Source organism: Electrophorus electricus, chromosome 9 (assembly GCF_013358815.1).
Source record: "Electrophorus electricus isolate fEleEle1 chromosome 9, fEleEle1.pri, whole genome shotgun sequence".
In the NCBI taxonomy this organism is placed as follows: Eukaryota; Metazoa; Chordata; class Actinopteri; order Gymnotiformes; family Gymnotidae; genus Electrophorus; species Electrophorus electricus.
In genome coordinates, this window is record NC_049543.1 from 9539727 (window position 1) to 9563348 (window position 23622).

The window sequence follows — 23622 nt, forward strand, 5'->3', positions numbered from 1 at the left end:
TAGTGTGTGTGTGTTTGTGTGTGTGTGTACAATTTTTCTGCTCACCAAGGTGGTTCTGCCAGCTCTTGGCAGCGGGCTCCTCCAGCGCTGGCCTGGCGGTGGCGATGTCCACGTGTCCCCGGTCGTTCACAGGCAGGGACACTTTAAAAATGTCCTCCAGCATCTGCCTCTTGCTATGCATCAGCTCTGTCCACACGCGGTTCACGGCCTTCAGCATGAGCTGGCGCCCTGGGGCAGGTCACACATTACAGTCACATTACAGAAACTAAGACTGACGGAGACGTTGTTGCGCGGACCCTTTTGACGAGGCAGCAGGGACCGCCCGGGGGCCCTCGGGGGAAAGCCGCCGGGGGCGGGGGGTACCTTCACTGGCGTCCTGGCTGTGGGGTGCATCGGCCTCGCTCTCCGCTGGGATCATCACGTGCCAGGTGGTCATGCGGGCCTCGGCCTCCAACCCAAAGCCCTCCGCGCTGCTGAAACACAGAGCAAGAGGGCGGTCACCCGCCTGATCAGCCCGCACCGGTCTGGACCGGCCCGGGCTGCTGAGGCCGGTACAGCCACAGACCAAGGACGCAGTGTGCTATCGGGTCAGGGCAAAGGAACTGACCACGGAAGCGTGTCCCACCAGAGTGAGCGTATCCGTGAGGATGTGGAGGCAGGGCCGTGTAGTCGGCCTGGTTATGGAGCCCCTAACAATGGCGGCTTCTGCTTTGAAGCCACCCGTGCCGGCATGAGTCACACGCGCCCTCGTGTAAAACCGGATCCGAGAAGGGAGGAACGCAGCAGTGCAAACACGCACGCTTCTGGGCCCGGGGACTCTGACGCAGCCGTGAAGGAGCAGGCACGGCGTGGCACCTGCTCGTCCCGAGGGAGGGGGTTGAAACAGGCGCTCCCACAGCACCCCCTTTTTCTTTTAATCAGCAGAGCAGACACAGTCGTTTACGTCACTGCTGTCCAATCAGAATTTTACCATCCCACGGGTAGTAGTGGAAGAAAAACATCCTCCTAGCCCCCACCTCTGCATTTCCATTTTAAAGGCACTCTGCTGTCTACCGACTTGGGAGTCACACACATGTTCAGTTTCTCTAGCTCTCCCTCCCCTCCAACACATACACACTCATGTGTAGGCACACGGAGTCACAAACAAGCACACACACGCACGCCGTCTTCGCCCACCTCCCCGTGTGCAGGTTGATGAAGCAGTGGGCCAGGCAGGCCACAAACTCCTGGTCGTGGTTGCCGGGGCCCAGCACCAGGTTGCGGTTGACGGTGAGCACGCGCAGTGAGTCCAGCAGTGCCACCTGCTGGGCCACGGTCCTGTGCGGCCGCGACAGCTGGTACAGGATGGTGCGGTTCAGGCAGTGGTAGATGGGGTCCAGAGACAGGCCCTGGGAGCGCCGCTTGCACTAGAGGGGAAGAGGGAGAGAGAGAGAAAGAGAGAGAGAGAGAGAGAGAGAGAGAGAGAGAGAGAGAGAGAGAGAGAGAGAGAGAGAGAGAGAGAGAGAGGGGAGGGGAGGGGAGAGTCAAGAATCGTCGTCATTGGTGATGCGTCCCTTGGGACGCAACAGTAGGGCCGGAATTGTGAAACAGAGGAGCTAGAGGAAGAGAGAGTTTAACAGAGACTCATGGAAAGGTTTGCATCACTGCATAACGGCCTCTGCTACTTTGGGCAATGACTATGGCTGGAACAGCCTGTACATTTAGCTCCTTAAACCTCTACAGCGCATTCCGTCACGCCGTTATAAATCCCCCCTCAAACAGCCACGTCAGGGTCTTCGACCCGGCGAACCGCGTTCCGTCTTGTGGGCAAAGGCACGCGCCGAAAGAGGTGATGGGGGAAGCGGCCAGCCGCTCACACATGATAAAGTGCACTGTGCTGCGCGGGTTTCTCGTTGTGCCCCACTCTACCGCACTCTGAGTGGGTTGCCGTGGCCTGCTCAGGCGAATCCATCGGGAAGCCCTTTGACTTCCGTGGATGTCCACTAGGGGCAGCGTTGGACAGCTGAGGAAGTGCACAAGCACCTGCGCATTTGACCAGATACAGTGTCAAAAACATCCATACTGTGGCTCACATGTATATTTAACGCATTTGATCATTTATTGGAATTCTTTTTACTGTATTCTTTCCAAATTTGATTTGATGTTGTATGCATGTCTTTTTTTAACTCAACATTTTAAATGCATGAAAGGAGATACACAAAGTTACTAACAGTATTACTACTTTTGACGTTATTTTCTATATTACTACTTACATCAATCACAGTCTTTTACTGATTGCTGTATTTCTTATTCAGCGTGTAACTTGTGTTCTGTTCGTTTTCTGGAGTGTGCTTAAGACTGAATCACCTCTAGGAATTGGATGCAGATTAAGCTGTCAGGCTCAGCTCGAGCTCTAGTTCCCCGTGGGTGATTAGCGTAAGGAGAGGGCGTCATTAAGGCGTTTCCTCGGCACGCGCTACGGCTGTCGCGTCATGTCAGGGCGGGATTTACACTGCGCTGTTACATCGCCTTCCTTTGGTTTGCTAATCCTTCCATTATCCAAAGACTGAGTTCTCACTGCTGGAAGGAGATTTATCTTATGTACAGCTATAATATAGCGACATGGCACGTGGAATCCGATCTAGGATCAGTATTCAGAGCCATGGTCACCGCGCTCACCTGGCTGATCAGCTGCACTATGAACTCCACTACCAGCTTCGACTCCTTGTTGAACATGCCCTGCCACAGCTTGTCCACCACCCGCTGAGCGAAGTAGAACACGTTGTTGACCAGCACCTGGTAGCTCCCGCCAGTGGTGAGGGGCATCGACGCGTCCTCTCCTGGGGGAAAAGCCGAGGCAAATGAGGAGGGGGGGTGGCTCGCTCCCTGCCTTCTTCAAGTTTCAAGTTTGGCTTATTAGTCATACAGGGTATAACTCGCAGTGAAATGGTTTTGTGAGTGCTCTGTCCAAACTGAGGAAAGAAACAGGCGTGCATAAGGAGAAAAAAAATAAATAAATATATATATATATATATATATATATATATATATATATATATATATATATGTAAAACATGTATATATACACAATGTACAACGTATATATGGATGCATGTGTATGTATACAATGCACAATTCCAGTTTACAAATGTACAGATTTACAGTCACATGGTGGTGGTGGTCCCCACAGCTTCTTGACGCACGATTGTCCGCAGGGCACGCGCGAACTCACCCAGCAGGACGTCGGCTGCCAGGAGGTGCTCCATCACGCTGTCCAGGAGGTAGGACTGGAACTCCTTCTGCTGGGTCCTGGTGGAGCGCTCTGGTGAGGCCTGCAAACACACACCAAGTCTTTTATCCACAAACGTGCAGCCCAAGGACATTAATTAGGAGCCGTGCCCTCAGAGAGAGCGGCACGAGGCCAAGGGGAGGGGCCTCACCTCCAGCAGCAGGTCTATGACGGGCGTCTGCTTGCTGGCAGGCGTCGTGCATAGGTTGTCCATGATCAGCACCCGCATCAGGTCGAAGACGTACTTCTTGGCCGGGTGGTTGGTCAGGGAGGTCTTGGAGCCCACGTTGAGGTACTCCGACTGGCTGCGGTTCATGCCCGTGTCGGCGGCGAAGGCTTTGAACTCCTCGGTGGGCGAGCCGGCTTCATCGTCCAGGTCGCTGACCTGAGACAAGGGTCATGGGTCAAGGGTTCGGGCCTGAATTCCGCGTGGCGCGACTAAAGCCTTACAGCGGCCATTTCAGAGTGAAAACGCGAGCGGCGCACCATCTCCGAGTAGGGCCGGATGTTGAAGGGGAAGACAGCGGCAGCCAAGGCGCACAGGAAGTCTGCGCCGTGCCACATGGGAGCCAGGTCGGGAACGTTGTGGTAGAGGTAGCGGAAGAACTGCATCAGCGTCACGGGGTACTCCCTGAGCCACGAGCCCTCCTCCTCCGACTGCCATGGCTATGGGGCGCCGGGACACATCGAGCAGAGCAAAATCGCTTTGTTAAGCGTCATATCCAGCGATTTACATGTTTAAATCACTCTAACGCAACTGTACCTAGCGTCTTATTGTGACAGCTCACAAATTAAGACTGTGAGGCTGGTTGCGGCCAGCAGGGGGCGCTTTGTGAGCCTCACCAGGTTGAGCATGCTGCGTAGCATGGCCAGCAGGAGGAAGGCCGCCTCCGTGCACACACTGTGGACCGAGCCCACCACGGGGGCGGCACATGCCGGCACGCCGAAGATGAACGTCCAGATGGAGTCCAGGTCAAACTGTGGGTCAGGGAGGCAGGGGACAGACAGGGGGCCAGTCACCTGGTGTGACTTTCCAAGTTCAGTTGACACAATGCTTGGTTAATGAGTGTCTTATAGTAAAGGATATTAACAGAACAGCAGAGAAACATGCAGGGAAATACATATAGACATGTTGAAATGTTTGTTTATAATGCTAACAAACGCAAACAAAACTACACACATATGCGGTTAATACAACAACATTCACCGGTGTGTCAGTAACTCAAACCATTTACATTGACCTTTCTTTCATATTCCGGGAGAACGGAAACGAATTCCAACATCTGCCCTCAAGTTCTGAAAAATGGTTCATATGTAACCGTGTAGCAAACGTGGAATGGACCACCATGACGTCAAGAAGGTGTGGTCGGCTGAGTGCTAGTGTAGCGTTCTAAACAGCTCACGGTGGGGGGCGGAGGGGAGGAGGGCGCGTGCACCCACGCATACCTGGAGGCAGTCTGGCAGCTCGGTGACCGGCTGCTGCAGGAACAGGGCCATGAGCAGGAAGTAGAGCTCAGGCACGTTGGTGTGCTTGGGCAGCAGCGTCTGCAGCACGGGGAAGCCCGGGAAGTGGCAGGCGTCGCGGTTGATCTCGCGAACTGTCGACCTGCCGCCCGCGCTCCGCCCCACGTTGAAGCCTGACCAGGGAGAGACGAGAGCGTTAAACGCCAGACCTTCCATCACACGGCAACCTCTGTGTGTATGTGTGTGTGTGTGCGTGTATGCGTGCGTGTGTGTGTGTGTGTGTGTGTGCGCGCGTATGCTTGCGTGTGCATGAATGCTTGCGTGTGCGTGTGTGCACTCACCCAGCACCGTGCCGATTTTGTTGGTGAGCACAGAGTCGGTGTGATCCAGCCAGCCCCCTCCGCACACGCCCTCTCTGAAGCGGCCCAGGATGGGCTGGTTGCTGAGCACCACCACCAGGATCCAGAGCGCCGCCGTCACCGTGCTGGAGTGGACGTGCTCCTCCATGAACAGGAGCAGCCAGTCGAAGCCCAGCGTGCGCACCAGTTCTTCGCACGCCCTGTGGGGTGCAGTGTCACGCACAAACAGCAATGGTTTAGTCTTAGGAGGAAGACCAGCTATTTTCACTCCAATTTCTTTAGCGTAAAAGGAAAAGGAAAAAAAACCCCACAAAAACCTCAGACAATCAGATGGCATCATCCAAATGTAACTATTAAATATGTTAATGTTATTTTTTAAAATATGTTAATATGTTATTTTTAAAGAAATAGTTTTTTAAAATGTTTTTTTTTTGTTTAAAGCCAACCTATGGACAGCCAATTTCAGCAATGCAAGTATGTACTGTAGTATTGTAGTATTCAACTGTATTAACACAATGAATACATTTTGAAATATTAATTTAAAAAAAAACGTGGTACATGCTGTGACTACAGATTAAGCAGTGGTGTTCACGGGGTAGGGCCCTAGGCTACATGGGGCGCGCTCTCACTGGGCGTTGACGGCGCCCTTCTCTCTGGAGCTGAACAGCAGCCGAAGCAGGAGGTCCAGCAGACGGTTCCGCAGCAGGATCACGCTGGACGAGAGCAGACTGCCGAAGTCCTCGTCGCTCCCTGAACATAAATGAAGCCGGTCAGAGCGCGACAGGCCGAAGAGCTGGAGCTGTGTGGCTACCTGGCAACGGCTCTCACCTCCGTCTGTCTTCTCCTCGTCGTTAACCTCCATGACCACAAACTTCTCACAGACCGCAAAGGTCGGTAAGGTGGATGATATGAACTGACCAAACCTGAAAGAAAACCACCACTTTATAGAATCATAAGCCGCACACAGTTTAAAACTAAGCAGGTTTTTTTGGGGGGGGGGGGGGGGGGACAGAGGGGGCGCACCGGAGCAGGTCGTAGGAGCTGGGGAAGCCCTGCAGCAGCAGGCTGAGCACGTTGCCGATGGCGGCCACGGTGGGCTGGGACAGCGCCTGGTCGCGCAGAGTCAGCAGAAGTTTGGGAATCAGCTGGAATTCCCGCAGGAGCTTGGCGTTCTTCGCCGCCTCGCTGCAAGCACACATGGGTCGGGGGTCACATCACATTACATCACATCACACAAGGCGGTGTAATTTTTGGAAGGTACAGCAGCTGTCCGAGAAGCGCTCACACAAAACCCAGCGAACTCTGGAATCTTGTTATTGAGCGGAACAGGCACAGCAAATGTACAAACTGTTACACGAAAGATGGGGGTGGGTGGTTCAATGAAGCGGCACGCCCGGGTTGTGGCCAGCACAGGCTGAAGCGCCTCACCTGGATTCGGTCAGAAGTTCGATGAAGTGCTCGAAGAGTGACAGATGCAGTTCGTAGGGCGCATGGAGCCAGACCTGAAGCCAAACATCAGAGAACGGCATCTCACGTCTGGAAAGGCGAGAGCTTTTAAAAACGCCTAGCAAGTGGAAGAAGGAACCGGGGAACAGACGCACCTCGAGGTCGCAGAGCAGGTCCTGGAAGGCGGTGGAGTTGGGGATGATGGAGGTCTCGTGGCCGCTGTCCACGGTGCCCACCAGTGAGAAGGTGAGGTGCAGGATGTGGCTGTTGAGCAGTGGGCGTTTCTTCTTCAGCAGCATGGCCAGCAGCTGGGGGGACACACAGTGCGCAGGAGTCAGTACGCACTCTGACAAAATGGGCCTCAACCTAAGATGATGCATGGTACATGGTGAGCAATGAAACTTTTACACCATGTCTCACCTATGCTGGACTTGAGGATTTAAGCAGTTTTTTTTTGTTATATACAGATGCTCTTTCACATTCTACACTCTATGAACTCCACCACAGGCAACACCTCCATACTCCATTTGTAACATTCTAGACTCACATTTGCACCATGCAAAGTGTTTGAATTACTGGACCATCTGCACAGATCTTTCAGCTTCACAGCCCCCGTGAGCACTTTTGAATCATCAGAAGCTCGACTGAACAATGACATCAGAAGAAGCGCGTTCCGGCAGCTCCTTGTCTCCTGCTCGAGGCTGCGTTCTTCCCAGGGCAGGGTCCCCGCACTGCCTGTCCCCTCACCTGGTAGCCTTTGATGCGTTCCATCTCCTTGCTGGCCAGTGGGTTGCTCTTGACCACACAGACCAGCGCCTTGACGGCGGCGTACAGGCCCTCCACGTCCGACGCCATGGCTACCAGTCCCAGGATGGCAGCAGCGCCGCCCACGTACTGGAGGTTGGTGGCCACGGGCTTGGGAACGAAGGCCCTCACGCCTGGAGGCATGGGGGGTGGGTTGGGGGAGACAGGATGCCCGGGTTAGGGAGGTGGGCCCGGGCTGGAAGGCATTTAGGACAGAACAAAGGCTTCTCGTTTCTAGCTCCATTAGGAGGATTATGCACTGCGCGGTCTTACCCAGGTAGCCTATCACCACAGCGCCGATGGTCCTCGCCGGGCCGTTGAGGTGCCCCGCTGCGTTGTGGAGGAGCTTGACCGGCGTGGCGTTCTCATGCGACGAAACCGCCAGCTGCACAGAGGTTTCAGCTACTGAGTATGGGCAAACTAGACTGCTGGAGAGAGGCCTTTGGAAATGAGACACCTACAAACACCCCATACCTGCTGCAGTCAACATGACTCAAGTGGGACAAGATAATTAAAAATTACAGCCAATGGGGAAATCCCCTTCTGAAGACTGACTACAGTGAAGACACTACACTACAAAAAGACACTACAGTGAAGACCCTACACTACAAGACACTAGACTACAGTGAGGACACTACATTACAGTGAAGACACCACACAAGACCCTACACTGCAGTAAAGACACTACACTACAGTACAGTGAAGACACCACACTACAGTGAGGACACCACACTAGAAGAAGACCCTACACTACGTTACAGTGAAGAACCTACGCTACTGTGAAGACTCTAGAGCAGCTCAGTGGCGGTAAATTCCATCATGGGGTTCTGACTGAGGCTGTGCCCGTCTGGGAGGAGGACATGTGCTGATGGTGCTACTCTGGTCTTCTGCCTTCAGCCGCCCTGGAAAGCGCACGGCTGCGGAGACTGAAGTCACTCGCTTGACGTATGGAGCTGGTAGGAAGGGGAGCAGAGAGCTCACCTGCTTGGCGATGGCTTTGCTGTCCAGCTTGTTGTACACCTTGCGGATCTTGGCCACGGTGAGGGAGGAAACAGATAGGGCGTAGAGGCTGAAGGAGACCTTCTCCTCGGGGACCAGCGCCACGGGGCACGGGGGCACGGCCTCCACCTTCGCATCTTTGCCTGCGGGGTGGAGAGGACGCTCAGTGTGGGGACGTGCAGCACCGGGTTGCAAAGGGGCGGAGCTTGGCCATGGGGCTTGTGATTATGTGGCGTCCTGGGTGTGAGGGTGCTTGAGAACATTTGGCTCAAATGAGAAAACAGCGGAGCTCCTGGGAAAGTGAAAGTAGCCCCCCACACACACGCACGTGCACACACACACACGCACACACACACAAGCGCACACACACACAAGCGCACACACATGCAAGGCACGCCGCTGGGAAAGTAATTAACAGGCTCTTTGGTGGTGGAAGGGTTTGCCTAATGTTGCTATGGCATTGCTCTCTGGGTACTTCTGTGGCTGGCTGTAACGCTGAAGAGTGCAGCTTGCACTAGGAAATATCAGAGCATTATGGAGGATGAGAAATAAGGCAGCCATCTTATGGCTTGTTTATACTTCTTCCAACAGCTACGATGCTGTCTTTGCGTTTGTACGCAGAGAAAGGAGTCATAGGTGACTGTAGCTCGCAGACGCCCCGACATGCACTCCTCCAAAATCTCAACTACACATTGTGCAGATGTGTATGTTACCTGTCCTCAAAATATTACAAGAACTCATTCTTGGAGAGAGAAAGGACAAATAAATATTAGAGTCTCCTTTAAGTGGCTCTGAATGGAATAACCCAGTCCGTCCCAGCAGTGCCCCTGGACCTTACTACCTTTCTAGAGCACACAAACACCCCTCGTCCCGCCCACTCACAAGGCAGGTAGACCGCCTGCAGGCTGCCCACGTAGTTGGGCCCCAGTTCGTAGATGGCGGCCGCGCTGATGGCAGGCAGCACCTCCTCCAGGAAGTGCGTGGGCCCCAGGCGCCACACCAGGGCGGAGAGCTGGCGCTGGGCCGGCGGCGTGCCCACATAGCTGTAGACGGTGCTGACCACGGGGGGATTGGCAGCGCCCGAGCCACCCGGAGCGCTGTGTACGTAGTGGAGCTGGAAAAGGGAGGGAGGGGGAGACAGATAGAGGAGCCGTTGATAAAGATACAGATACAGAGAGAGAAACAGAGGGGAAGTTAGCAACACTGTATGTGGGTAAGAGGGAAGGAAGTGGCAGTGTGGTTTGGTGTTAGTTAGCTATGGTCGCAGAAGCTCTTCATACGGAACAGACGGAAGCTGTGGTTAAATCAAAGGTAGACCACAAAGGAACACCTTGATGAAAGCACCGTGCGAGCGATTTTAAGTGTGTGTGTGTGTGTGTGTGTGTGTGTGTGCGTGTGCGTGGAGCCAGATGGTGGGTGGGTCTCTGATGTTTCTATACAGAGAGATACTGTGCATTCCTCAATGCTGGGCTGCTTTGCAGCATTGCCAGGAGACTAAAAAGCTGAGTGACTGAAACGTAGCTGCGCGGCCCTCTTTACATTTACAAAAGCTGACACGCAAGGGCCAACGTGGACGCCTTAGGTCTCTGACCTTGCATCAGGCGTTTAAAAGTTTCACTTGACTTCAGATTTGAAAAAGGCCCGCGAAACTGATCTCTGATCGGCTAGCCACTCTGGAGCGTGCACTATACGTTTGTGACTCAGAGGGCGGTCCTTTGCCGAGGCCCCGCCCCCTCACCTTGACGGTGCTGAGCAGCTGGCCGTCGAGGTAGAGCGTGGCCATGCTGTTCTTCAGCATCCCTTTGCTCATGACCAACACCAGGTGGTGCCACTGTCCCTCGGTGATGAGGTCAGCGCAGCGGAAGCGGGCGCAGCAGGGCAGCAGCTCGTAGAAGGAGGACTCCTCGCTGAAGTCATCAACTGTGTGGCGGGGGGGAGACACAGGAAATGATGTCACGCTTGTAGGCCATAGACAAAAAGTAACACCTCTGCTGTCATTTTTCAGGAAGGCTAGACTAAACACCAGAAGCCAGACTTTTGCTTACACTTTTGTTTATAAACACACCCACACAACACAAGACTTTTTTTTAGTCTAACAATTATTCTACTGCTCAATTATTCTATTCCAGTGACACGCTAAATGCTGCTAAGCGGCAGATGTGAGTTTAAGCGGGAGGGGCTGGGGGGGCGGTGGGACTTGCCGTAGGTCTGCAGCAGCTCCTCCTTGGTGGAGACAACGAGTGAACGGTCACGGGCGGACAGCACAACGGCCAGGCACACGTAGTGCTGCTCAGACGAGGTGGCGCGCCGAACCACCGTCAGCAGGCGCACGGGGTGGCAGGCAGGCGCGCAGCTAAAGCGCTCCACGCAGAACCACGTCGAGTAGCTCAAGCCAGACGGGGGCGGGAACAGCCGCTCGCCTGTGCAGGTGGGGGGTTGGGGGCGGGGGAGAACGCCACAGATATTTTTCATAAAAGCTCACATGGGACAGGACTGTGATTAAACTTGAAGAGCCGAGGCACCCCTTTAGGATGAAATACGGCACCACATTTCTTTCGGTTACCTTAACTTGGGATCAAACATTCAGTACGGAGTGTATATAAATTATTAAATGTCCACAATAAAAAAAATTAATAACTCTAAATATCAATAAAGACAACAAAAGGATCGCAGTCATGGCGGTTATCATAATGAAATACAGTCAACAAAGTCTGCTCAATGGCAACGCAAAGTGAACTGTTACACAACTTAGCTCACATGGCTACGTACTGCCATTCTAGACGCTGTGTCTTACGGACAAGCTTTGAAATACTATATGCCCTGCAAAGGTCCTTTAAAATTCCCCAGATGTCATAGCAAGACGTCCATGTCCAGCTGGTCTCCTATACTAGGCTATAAGCCCTCCGAAGCAGGGACACAGCAGACTGGGACAGTGAATCAGAGACTTGAGGCACAATGCAGGAATGTGAATGAAACTCTGCCAACGGCAACGATGATGTCATCCACACAAAAAAAATAGGTCGGGGGACATGCTGCAGAAGTCTATATATAAATACAAAACCTCCATTTACATTCAGGAGAGAGAGAGAGGGAGGGAGGAAGGAAGGGGTGGAGAGAGTGAAAAAAAGAGATACAGCACAAAAGGGAGGAGAAAGTGAGAAAGCTAAAGAGCCTTGTAGTGCAGCCACAGCCCTGCTTCATCTCATCAATACTACATCACACGCACGCACGCACGCACGCACGCACACAATCCTCTGAGCTCTTCATACCTCTCTATATACCTACTCTCCAGTCCAGGACTCAGTGCTGCTCCCGAACTCATGGCAAGCACTGGCCTGCACTACTTCACTGCCAAATACTAGTCAGGCACGTGTTTACTCACTCCAAGTACCTAATCCGCACACACACACACACACACACACACACACACACACACATTATTATTGTTCGCCCTCTCACCCCAACAATTCAATTTTCACCAAATCACCACGAAACCACCAGTCCCTGGAATTCTTCAGAGAATAACGGCACAACTTTTGACTTTCAAAAATCCAACTCTCAAGTCAGCAATTTCCTAAACCTTTGAATCTTATTAGTATTACACTTGTACTATCGAAACTTCATCGGCCACTGGAACTCTTCAGCAATGAGCATAACCGTTTGCTGGGCTGGGAGGTTCGCACGCGTGAGGGCACTGACCGTTTCCGATGCCGCTGACCACTGCACCGTCGCTCACACCAGATGTGTTGGCGTTGTTGGATGGCGCATTGTGAGGGGCGAGGCTGGGCAGAAATAAACAGCTGGGTGGAGACAGAGAGAGAAGAGAGGGGTTTTCAACATGCCTGGATTTTCTGTTATCCATTTTAATAAATTGTTGTCCTGCAAAGCAAACCGGAGTGAATTCACATCACATTTCGGATGGTTCTGCCGGCTTACTGCATGGGACACGCAGCTTTGTGGGACCAGTTTACATATGTGGGTCTCGTTTCTAGCATAAAGGCAATAAAAAAACAAGGCAATAAAACCCCTATCGGTGCCAGTCACCACTGATCTCTGCAGGAAACGTGATGCATCTGAGGGGCTTGTCCTGTCCCCACTAATGAAAGTGCTTACAAAACAAGTAAGAAAACACACAAATGCCACTGCAACTGACGGGTCTGTTTTCAATAACACAAAAGAACAGTAAATCAAATTGGTGGTGTACTCTTTACAGCTGTCAAAATCATGCCTACAGAGTCTTATTTACTTGAATAGAAGCTGTAGATACTGTCATGCTAAACTAAAAGATTCATTCATATACACTCACAGTCACAGGCATTACCCTAACAAAAGAGTGTGTGTGGTGGTGGTCCAAATATGCATACTAACATATGCGCTACCCCCCAAGAGCCCTGCACCAGCCCAGTGAAGCCTGTGGTAGCTCCATTAAGCCACTCCGCCTGCCCCAAAAAGGAACGAGTTAATATGAATATTTCATAGAGGCAGATGAGGAGCACTGTGTGTGTGTGTGTGTGTGTGTGTGTGTGTGTGTGTGTGTGTGTGTGTGTGTGTGTGTGTGAGAAGAGGAAATGTGGGACAGTATAGCCAGCGCCTTTAATCTGAACAGCAAGGCGTTCTGCTAGCCGTCGCCCAGAGGAAGGCAGGGGAGGACCTCTAAAGGCCGCAGGGTCAGGGAGCAGAGACCAGGCCTATCTGCTGCCTGCCCGTGTACCCCACACAGCACGCCCGTGCCAAGTCCCACCTCACGCGTTGCTTAAGGTACCAAATGTTGGAAGTGCTGGCCAAGTCGCTTTCAAGGTTCTGTGCTAAGATTTGGGAGCTGCAGCATCCAGCCCTTCGTCTGCTGTATAACGATCCCATTAGATAAACATAAGAGTCAAGATAAGGTTGGATAGTGGAAAACAATACTGTGGATTACTGTGGTCGCTGTGTCTTCAGATTCAACAATCAGTTATTAAAGGACAGGGGTTATTATGAGGACATGAGCGCGGCATCCCGATGCTATTAGCCTGAGCGATCGCATATAGGAAGCGGGACCGCAGGAACGTGGCAATGTGGGAATGTGACGTGCTTCCTGCGCTCTGCTCTCGACCCTCAAATGTTGAGCATTTTATCTTTGGGTATTCATCATTTCTGAAGTCCTAAATGTAAGGGATGACCCTACAAAGGAACATCCAACGCTCTGAACTGAGAGGAAACCTTGAAAGTTAATAAGACGTGGTCTGTGCAACAGATGTGTCCCGCCCAAAAACTTTCTAAAAAACTTAAACCCTTACTTATGACCGGCTGAGCAGCGCCCAATTTTTTCCACCCCCTGGATATGGATATGATCAGACACTTTGAAGGGCGACCCACCCGAAGCCCTCCAGCGACGTGTCGAACTCCACGAAGGCAGGAGTGACGGCCGAGCCATGCAGGCGGATGTCATGCGGCGTCGTCATGGAGACCAGGCACTTGACACGGGTCAGGGGCACGGTACTGCCCTCTGCGGAGCGCACGAGGCTGCGGCTGATCCGGTACTGACTGTTGTCCTCACTTGCCGCGAACACACTGTCCGGCCCAAAGCCCTCCGTGGATGTGGTCATGCTGTCTGCAATGCCGGGACACAGAGGTGCTGCACTATAAACACCACCACAACTGGAGCAATGCTCATCTCCAAGAGCAGCTGTGGATACGATCACATTATTAGCCTTGGATGCTGTTTAGACCATTTTGTTTGTAAATGTCTCTCAGTAAAATCTGATACAGAGAAATCCCTGATACTGTAAAATGATATTGGACTGTCAAAATAAGAAGATGGTTATTACTCACTAGTATAATAATAATGCAATATAGCTTCTATTTTGAGACCAGGACAACATTTGGTACAAGACCACAATAAAACATCTGGTAATAGCAGTTTGATGCAGCCATGACCGTGCGGAAGCCATTACTGACCAGGCGTATATGCCTGTGCCTTAAACCTAGAAGCACGTAAGCTTATAGGCGTTTTTACAGTTTTACAGTCTCTACCTGAACTACAGTCTGCAACCACCATATTGAAAATTCCTGTTTTTCTTTTTTTTCTTTTAAGGCCAAAAGGATTAGCGAGCCATGAAATGCCGTTAAAAGGTCATTTGAGGAATGCAGGTGTCAAACACTGCAGATGTGTGTTAAACTCTGCTATCCAGCCTTCAGGAAGCACACCGGAGTTTCCTCTCAAGTGAAACTCCCTCATATATCCTGTTTTACTTTGCCACCATCTCTGCTTTGATCCATATCAAAAACCTTGAATGGAAAGGTCAGGATCATTTGCTGAGGATAGGCCTTCTTGCAACAGGCCAACGTGTCTAACACGGGCATGACTGGCCAATTAAATCAACCCCTTTGAGCAGGTGATCGTAAAACCTTTGCGTTATTGGGATTCTTTGAGTGCAATGAAGTGCCCGAGGAATGTTTATTGCCCAGGAACTGCAGTAGCATCGAGCTTGATTCCAGGAAATCCAGTTCGACTTAATCGGTGGCCGAATATATAGCCAGGACGACTGGAGAGAGAGAAATATGCCATGTTAGCGCCACAGGTAACTGCTGTCGTTCATACGAACGCTGCAGTCTAGGCGCAGGCACCGACGCAGAGCGCAAATGAACTGTAAAGCCAGCAAAACATTGGAGGCCACTGATGGGAGCTGTTTAGCTGAGGTTAGAGAGAGCTGTGACAGGTCTAACCAGGGAGGGGAGGGCAGGAGTTTAAAAGGCTGCTCTCTCACGTCTTTCTACTTACTTCTCATTTCAGCTTCGTAACTCAGCGAGCTTGGCTTATGAACGCGATACTGTTTCAGAAGCTTCTTGTCCCAGGCGCCACAGTTCAAAGGGTTGCCCAAACGCAGAAATTCCCTGTGGAAAGAAAAACAAATGTTTCAAAATAAATAAATAGATAGATAATTTGGTTATTTATTAACATTTTTAACTATTAACAAAATTAACTATTTTACCTGTTAAAAATTAAATAAAGGTTTAAAGGTAAATAATACTCGATATTGATCATTCCATGCGCTTTCTGGAACCTATCTTGAAGTAGCTGTAATTATTCATACAACTGTACAATATGACATTGAACACAGCCCCTAAATGTATTCCACAAGCAAAACAATCAGTTACAGCCACACAAAAAAATCTGTGTCCCTTAGTTTTACCAGAAAACGACAACCACTAAATAAATGCTCGTCTTGTCCAGCCAAAGACCTTTGTTTAACCCCTATTAAAAATAATAATGAAAAAAGCCCACAAAACACTATGAGCATGAAATGGCTCGTAATTTTATTTTATTTTTTAACCCAATTCCATCTACTCTGTGCGATCATTGGCGGAACCGTAAACCGTGACCCACACATCTGAACTTTCGCAGCGTGAAGAGCTAAGATAATGCTTGGTTCCGAAGTCGTGTTTTACAGACAGAGCTCCGGCGTCCCGCGTCTGATGCCCAGCACGGCGGACGTTAGCGCCGTTAGCGGGCATACTAACTCCCTTCAACCCCCCGCGCGCGCGACCAGCCGGGCGGAAAATTGCAGCGGCTCATCTGCCTCTGCGCGCGCGACTCTGCGAGAGACGTCGGATCTGATCGCTGGGCCGCGCGGTGCTAGTTTTACGGCTGGGGGCCTCTTTGGATAAGCAGACACCATTTTGCTCGTGGTGGGAGGATTTTATTTTTCCAAGGTAAATCAGATAAAGAAACGACCGAATCCTTCGGGAGCGTCTGGGCGGAGCAGACTCGACGCATCTGGTCCTAGACTAAAAGATTCAAAATGTCACAGACTGCGCGAGGGTGACAAGCTGCGCACGGCAGGCGATTATGTTAAACAGGGAAAGAGCGAATTCACCTTGTCTCTGGGATTTCAGGCAACAAGAGTGGGTAGAACAACACGTTTAAAAAGTTATACAAACATTATTGATACAACTAGTAGAAGATTTAGCTTATAGTAATAGATACTGTTTATCAGCTCATTCGGATGCAGAGGGCTGTAAAGGAGGCCAGTTACTATTCTATGAGAAGTCATGAAATCAGTCATGTGACCAAAGGTCTGGCAGTAAAACATTACATTACATCTTAAAATGCTGTAATTGCTTTTTTAATACCAGCATCCAATGCCAAAAGCCATGATGACCTAATCATTCTTTACTGTGGGACACATTTACAGGTAGTTTTAAACCCCTAGTTCACAAGAATAAGTGTAATCAATACAGATACATTTGTTAAAGCAATGGTACCATGAGCCCCTAAACCAAGGCCCCAACCCACTCCACCCCCCAAGACCCCAGAGACAGGACCTGGGTGCTTGCGGGATGGAGGGGGGGGCACTCACCGGAGAGCCACGGGCTGAAGAGCCTGTGAGGCCAGCCTCTCGAAGGCCCTCTGCAGTGGCGGGTGCAGCGGGTGCTCCTCGTCGGCCAGGGCGCAAGCGCAGCGCTGCAGCAGTCGCGAGTGCAGGCCCGCCTCGCCCAGCACCTGCTGGTTCCGCTCCGAGTGCACCAGCACCTGCACCATGTTAGCCACCGCCAGCTGCAGATCCAGAGCGTGCTGGGGGCAGGGAGCAGAGGAGTGAGGGTGGGGGTGTGTGTGAGAGAGAGAGATAGAGAGAGAGAGAGGGAGAGAGAGAGAGAGAGAGAGATACAGTGCATCGAGGAACTGGAGGTTTTCTAGCTCTCGCCTGTTGGCCACATTGAATCTTATAATGAGTGCTGCACAATGGGCTTTTAATCATTTCTGTCGCTCGGTTTTCTGCTACCACAAAGCAGCACAAAAAAAGCTACCGCACTGACAAATTGCAGAAACCACTACTCGTCCATCCATCCATCTATCTATCCAACAAGAACTGGGGGGAAGGTGAGGTAATAAAAGAGTGTTAACAGGCAAAAGAGGCCTAACGTTGCATTAGACATATTAATAACGTAAAACATAAAGGAGTATAGAGAGTCTTTGTCCTTTCAAAATGATTTGCATACAGGGTCTCTGTAGAGGCCTCTGCAGGCTTCAGCAAAGGACCCTGGATAGGCTTTGGTGGACCTCAGGGTAAGATATGCGACCTCTCTACCAGGCTCAGGATGGTACCGAAAAACAATCTTCTTTAGGACAAGGTTAAGAGAAGTCTTCTCTTGGAAAGTGATGGTAAAGAGTTCCAACTGATGTGGGTGTGGGTGTCAGTTTGCATATGTTGACTAATGTATGGTTTGGATGTAATGGTGGCAAAGGTAAACACTGTAAAGCAATGGGGTGAATGCATAATCAATTTCTGACCAATGTGGGTTCTTTATTTGGTTGCTGGACATTCTCCGGAGGGTACCTCAATAATGCTTGTTAACGTTAACCTGCAATAAAAGATGGACCAGCTATTCCCTTTAACTAATTCTGAAGTCTGCATCTTCATTTTATATTTGAATTTAACCTTACAACTAGCTGACTGGGGATTTAGGAACGACAAAGGAACTGGGGTGACTGAGTTCCACGAGTTACATTCACTAGTTAAATGGGGTGGACTGGGCCCTCGCTACGACATAACTGGGTGGACTGGGCCCTCGCTACCACTGCCCTCTAGTACAACCTTGTCCCTTACTGCTATTCAGCTACATACAGCTTCTTTATTCAAAGAGCGAACGCTTCTCTGAAACAACGCCTCCTACAATCACACATACCATTTGACAATGCAAACCAAGTGGAATAAGCCTAAATGTAGACTGTTCATCCGAGCACACCTGCTTGGGACAGGGACAGGTTGGGTTCCTCGCCCACGCATAGAAAAGCACACAGGGTTGCTGTCTGGTTTCCATCTCTTGAACATCTGAGTGTTTGTTACAGCCTCCGGCTCATGACCAACCTGATCAGACCTGCACTACCTTCAATCTTTTTACCTGCGGTATTTCAGGTACATTGGTCTGGATTTTTTTCTATCATGTTTCTTGCGTGTCCTAGACATTTCACTAAAGGTTTTCTGCGTGTGAGTCAGTTTGACTTTTTTCTCTTTAGGTCTTAACAGAAAACCCCCAAATCACCTTTGGTGACGCATGCACCTGAAGTTGCACACTCCACCCAAGCCTCAACTGTAAAATTAGCTGGACATTTACAGTGTGAGTCACCTTGGCATTAAGTCTGGTATGTGAATACATGTTGCTTTGTTCGCTCGTACATTTTCTTTTTCCAAGACTGCAAAGTTGTCTTTTGCTAATATTAGCAAGTAAATTTGTTTCGTGCGAAGGAAAGGCAGAGAGGAAGTTTACTGGGGTGGTTGAACTGATGAAACAAAGTATACCAGATGGAACCGAGTAACACAACCCCTCGAAAAGGGGAGGTCTGAAGACCTCTGTCTTTCCGCAGCAGTAGCCACATGACATGCAAACAACAATTCTAGCTTAAATAGCAGGTAAATGCAATTATATTGTGTCATTGAGTATGGAATAAAGGTATAGTGCAAGATCGCTAACAGGCCAAAAAGATAATGTATCGCACTGGAGAAAGCAAAGACTGCACAAATTAACTGCATGCAGACTTGTAAAGGCACTCGAACCTCAACAGTCAAGTCATGAAACGGGCAAAAGGCTTGTGGCATCACGGCAGCTAAACACTAGCACATGACTGGTCAAAAGGAAAGCAGAGCAGAGAGGCTGGTACCTCAGGCTGAGTGTCCGAGCTGACCGAAGCTAGCAGATCCAGCATGGCCAAGACAGCCCCTGGGTGAATGACCACGGGGTCGGAGGCGTGCTGAGAGGGGTTCCCCAGGTGCAGCTTTAGGTCCGTGACGGCTCTGACTGGAGCCGAGGTAGAGGAACCTTGGTAGCCATGTCTGTTTGGCAGGAGGGAGAAGATCAGATCTTTTTTTTTTTTTTTTTTTAATCGACTATTTTGTACCTGCTCAGGTGAGGACACTGCCTGAGCTACATTAGTGTGTATCTATAACATTAGACTTTTCCAAAAGTACTATATGCTACAATGAATACCTTGTGTGGCTTTTTTCTAAAGATGGAATTTATAGTAAGCTGTGATCCACGTTAAATTACTGCTTTGTTTTAAATGCGTCCTTAAAATCATAAGACCCGTGATTCTGCATCACTTAGATCAATGAAAATCCAGCCCTGAATATTAATTCAGAGTTCCCACTTTAAGGAACATTTGTCAGACATTTCCCTGACTAAAAAAGCTGGATTTCCATGACCTATAACGAAGGGAAAAACTGGCCACCTGTGTTAATTGGGTGTTGGAAATTTAAGCAACCACTCTGTAGGAAAACTGTGAAAATATAAGACTTTGATACATGGCAACTAAAATTTAAAGATGCGACAAACAAAATTCCTTGATAATACATGGCTTGTCCCAAAAATGACTAAATCCTCTGAATTTCCATGTCTGGAATAGACATTTTTAAAATTCCATGACTGGTGGGAACCCTGTCAATTACTGATCAAAGCTCCGCACAGGAACACTGAGGGGTGCGAGCCGTGGCCTTAAACATGCTGAGAGCGGGTGGGCTGTTTGTGTGTTGTTGTTTTTTTGCAACTGCAAGCTTCAGGCCCAGCAGAACAGCTTGACAAAGCAGATGAGATGGGAGTGCGCACACACACACACACACACACACACACACACACACACACACACACACACACACACACACAAACACACACAAACACACACACACAAACACACACACAAACACACACGCGTGCGCGCGCACACATGGCCACAGAGAGAAGAAAGAGAGAGAAAGATTACTACTGATAACTTTCTCATGTATGGGGAAGCAGGCAACACAGATAAGGGGAAGGAGAGACCAACTGTGGGAAAGAGGGAAGATATGGGGCAAGACCATCCGGGGGGGGGGGGGGGGGGGGATAGATGGAGAGGAGAATGGAAAACTGCAGAGCACAGTAGCTACCTCTTCCTGGCGAGTGCTGGCGTGCCCCAGGGAGAGGGGAGCGAGGTCTCGTGAGTCAGGCAGGGGGGCACCTGCTCAGCACGACTGCACACAGCAACACACAAACGCACGCGCACGCAGCCAGGCGATACCGTAGGTTACAGCAGAAAGAGGGAGAGGAAAAAAAGGAGGGAGGTTAGTTTGAGCTAAAAAGGCAGCTTGGAGCCAAGCGCACAGGCCTCATCGCACTGAGAGAGGGGCGTCTGCAGCGCTTCGAGGAGATGAGAAAAGCCAGCAGTAGCAACCACACCTTCACATTACATATGACTCCTGATAATACACACTTACATGTACTTTCACCAAAAAAAACCCAAACAAACAAAAAAAGAACCTCGAAAGTTTCATGTTACAAGTCAACAAGTACTAGAAGTGAAAGTGAAATAACAGAAAAAAATAATTAAACAATAATAACAACGAATGAAATGAAAACCGGAAAAGCAACACAAGGTTAAACGAGGTCGCCTAAAGTTAACCTCTCAGGGCACAAACTGCAGCTCTGTTAACACCTACAAAGTAATCATCACCATCACCCACAAGCCCGTCACTGTTTAACCACTAGCCTCAGGAAAAAATCCCAAACAAAGCAAAACAAGAAACCCCACAAAACCACAACAGCAGGGGCACGCCCTGACCTGTCGAAGGAGTCGGTCGCCATCTTGTACAGATAGATGAAGAGCTTGCTGCAGTGGCGCAGCGCCGGGCACATGCCCTCGCCGCCCACCGCCTCATCCTCCAGCAGCCTCTGGAAGGGCAGCGCGCTGGACGGCGTGGCAGCATCGCGCACCGGGGAGGCCGCCGCCAGCTTCTTGGCCTCGGAGAAGCAGCCGAGGAGGCGCACGGCGTCGGCCAGCTTCTCGTACTGGACCTCGGTGCGGAAGAAGTGCGAGTTGGCCGGTTCATAGCGCATGGCCGCCGTCAGCGTACCGAAGACGGTGTGCAGCAGCTCGAAGACCTGGTTCTGGTTGACGCGCTCCCAGGTGCCGGCCGGCCGCGGCCCCAGCGAGCGCTCCGTGGCCACCAGCAGCGAGGTGACATAGACGAAACCACCCACCTTGCGGAAGACGGTGCGCGTGCGGTGGCTCTCGCGCAGGACAGCCAACAGCGCCTGGGGGGGGGATTTTTCAGGTATTCACCTTAAAGGCACATTACTTAGGTATTTAGTTATTATATACTGCTATTCATTTTTTTCAGTAACTACACTGAGACTAATATGTAAGGTATGGAGTTACAAGAGTGAGGAGAGTCTGGATCTATCAGCAGGTCCTTGGAGTCAAAGGGATTAAAGAGTTTATACTTTATTATTTTCCGAAACTTTCCCTCTCCTACAGTGGGTTTTTCCTACTTTCAAGACCATTTTTGGACCGTTTTCAATGTCCAAAACATATTCACAAACACAGACACGGCTTCAAATGTCTGCTGTATGTAATCCACCCTCAAATCTGAGGAGCCATTAGCATGAAATATAGGTCTAATGCATTTTTTCATGATAGTCATTTTGTTTTTTAAAAACTTCTACCCCTTTAATACTTTTTTTTTCTTCAAATGAATTGTGGTTGCTGGAGTAACAGAATGTAACAGTAATATTTCATTGTTTTGAATATACATTTGTACTCAGATGTAGGATATGTACTGTTTGAATCTGCACTGCTATAGAATAGAACTGCTGTACCAACTGTATTCACATGAAGACGGTCATTACTGATGAACATTAGCTATACAGCAAGCAGACTGTAGAAAAAGGAACAGTAGAAATGCAGTCTGCGTGTTAGCACAGCATGGGAGGGGACTTTAAAGAGATGGTCCTGACCCAATTATTGAAGAGCTTCTAAGGATTTCCTGAGCAGCTTTTACTCATGCTCGCTTGATAATGAGTTTACCTGAACAAGGTAGTTTGACTTTTTTAAAATTTATTCGGGTCTTAATAAAGAAAAGGTGCAGTTAACTAGCGCACACCAGCGCTCGTCTTAGGGAGAAGTACAATAAGTTCCCAGCTCTCAGTTACGAGGGTTTGGACCACAGACACATAATGGCATAATACTTTCTGTATGTGCATACTTCTAGGATCGAGGGTGTTACTTTACCGCGTGTGTGCGTGCGTGCGCTCACCCGCAGTATGTCAGTTTTGAGTTGCAGCTCTGTGGAGGGTGCGGAGTGCATGAGGCCCAGTAGCGTGCCCATGTCGTCGTCGCCGGAGGGCGACAGCACCAGCTGCTGGATGATCATCAGGGCGTGCTCACGACACTGCCCATACTTCACGATGTTGTGGACGCAGCGTGCGCCGCCGAATTCGCGGAACAGTCCTGAGGGTGCGGGGCGAGAGTGAGTTAGGAACGGTCCTGACAGGGTGGGTTGAGACAGCAAGAAACAGTCCTGAGAGTGCGGGACGAGACAGGGAGAAACAGTCCTGACAGGGTGGGGTGAGAGTTAGGAACAATCCTGAGCAATAAAGCTCGTTGCTTAACAAACACATCATGCATCTCATTCAAGACTTGTTGAAGACATGCATTAATGGGCCATTACCATTAGGCAACAGAGTGCTCAAGATGTCCACTGATGACAGCTTGTGAATGTTAATAACCAATCAATAAATACATGGCTAATAAAATATGAGATAACCTCTGGCTAATAAAATATGAGAAAACCTCTGCTAGGGAATTCTGAGACTAGTTAGCTGAAGCAATGGAGAGAGACTATTTACAAAAAACTGGAGGGGTGAAGGAATATGACACATATCGGTCAAGAGGGGGTTTGGGTAAGGTCTTACATCGGCACTTATGAGAAATTTCGACCACAAACCCAACTCTGCATCTACACCACCAGAAGAGACAAGTTTCACCGGCACGCAAAGAGGGAGCAGGACTGAGACTAGAAGCAGAGAATAATAAAAATGAATGAGGGAGAGAAAGAGGAAGGGGAGGAGGAGGCAGAGAGGGAGTTGGAGAGAGAGAGAGAGAGAGTGACCCAACCCAGTAGTATGCAGGTCCAGAAACAGAAAAACAGATGCAGGACCCCATCAAGCGAGAGCTACAGTGGCACAAAAAAAAAACCCCAAAAGCCTCTTTTCTTCCCCAGGGAGCCTGACATCCTTCCTCATCCACGAATAGCAATTCAGCTGAGTGAAAAAACAACGGCAACGACACAACAGCGGCTGTTTGATTTCCTCTTTCATCCCCCCACCCCACAACAGAGCGCGTGCGAGAGAGCACGGGAAAGGGGAAGAAACATGTCGAGTTCAGACCTTTCAGCAGCAGCGGCGCTACTGTTTACGCAACCTCGGTGCAAAGGGTCACACCCCGGCCTGGTTTGTTGGCGCTGGAAAATTTGCATGGTCTAATCCAAACTGAGA

General features: G+C 50.2%; 1 protein-coding gene across 6 annotated transcripts in view; it reads right to left on the reverse strand.

Moving 5' to 3' along the window:
• The window catches only part of wdfy3 (WD repeat and FYVE domain containing 3), a 61890-nt gene that overhangs the window by 15222 nt on the left and 23046 nt on the right, over window positions 1–23622 (reverse strand). For 4 of the 6 annotated variants that reach the window (XM_035529640.1, XM_035529638.1, XM_035529642.1 and 1 more), the window contains 29 exons: window positions 22383–22576; window positions 20909–21381; window positions 20238–20321; window positions 18980–19151; window positions 16680–16894; window positions 15101–15213; window positions 13696–13930; window positions 12040–12140; window positions 10542–10760; window positions 10079–10260; window positions 9223–9454; window positions 8323–8483; window positions 7615–7726; window positions 7285–7475; window positions 6693–6845; window positions 6520–6593; window positions 6115–6276; window positions 5920–6014; window positions 5721–5841; window positions 5074–5291; window positions 4715–4905; window positions 4112–4246; window positions 3755–3934; window positions 3420–3653; window positions 3212–3311; window positions 2659–2819; window positions 1177–1406; window positions 364–473; window positions 46–228 (listed from right to left, as the gene is read on the reverse strand). In XM_035529640.1, the coding sequence (XP_035385533.1) occupies window positions 46–228; window positions 364–473; window positions 1177–1406; window positions 2659–2819; window positions 3212–3311; window positions 3420–3653; window positions 3755–3934; window positions 4112–4246; window positions 4715–4905; window positions 5074–5291; window positions 5721–5841; window positions 5920–6014; window positions 6115–6276; window positions 6520–6593; window positions 6693–6845; window positions 7285–7475; window positions 7615–7726; window positions 8323–8483; window positions 9223–9454; window positions 10079–10260; window positions 10542–10760; window positions 12040–12140; window positions 13696–13930; window positions 15101–15213; window positions 16680–16894; window positions 18980–19151; window positions 20238–20321; window positions 20909–21381; window positions 22383–22576 (5031 nt within the window). The remainder of the gene's footprint in view (window positions 1–45; window positions 229–363; window positions 474–1176; window positions 1407–2658; window positions 2820–3211; window positions 3312–3419; window positions 3654–3754; window positions 3935–4111; window positions 4247–4714; window positions 4906–5073; window positions 5292–5720; window positions 5842–5919; window positions 6015–6114; window positions 6277–6519; window positions 6594–6692; window positions 6846–7284; window positions 7476–7614; window positions 7727–8322; window positions 8484–9222; window positions 9455–10078; window positions 10261–10541; window positions 10761–12039; window positions 12141–13695; window positions 13931–15100; window positions 15214–16679; window positions 16895–18979; window positions 19152–20237; window positions 20322–20908; window positions 21382–22382; window positions 22577–23622) is intronic. The other 2 variants (XM_035529639.1, XM_035529643.1) reach the window with 2 other exon arrangements.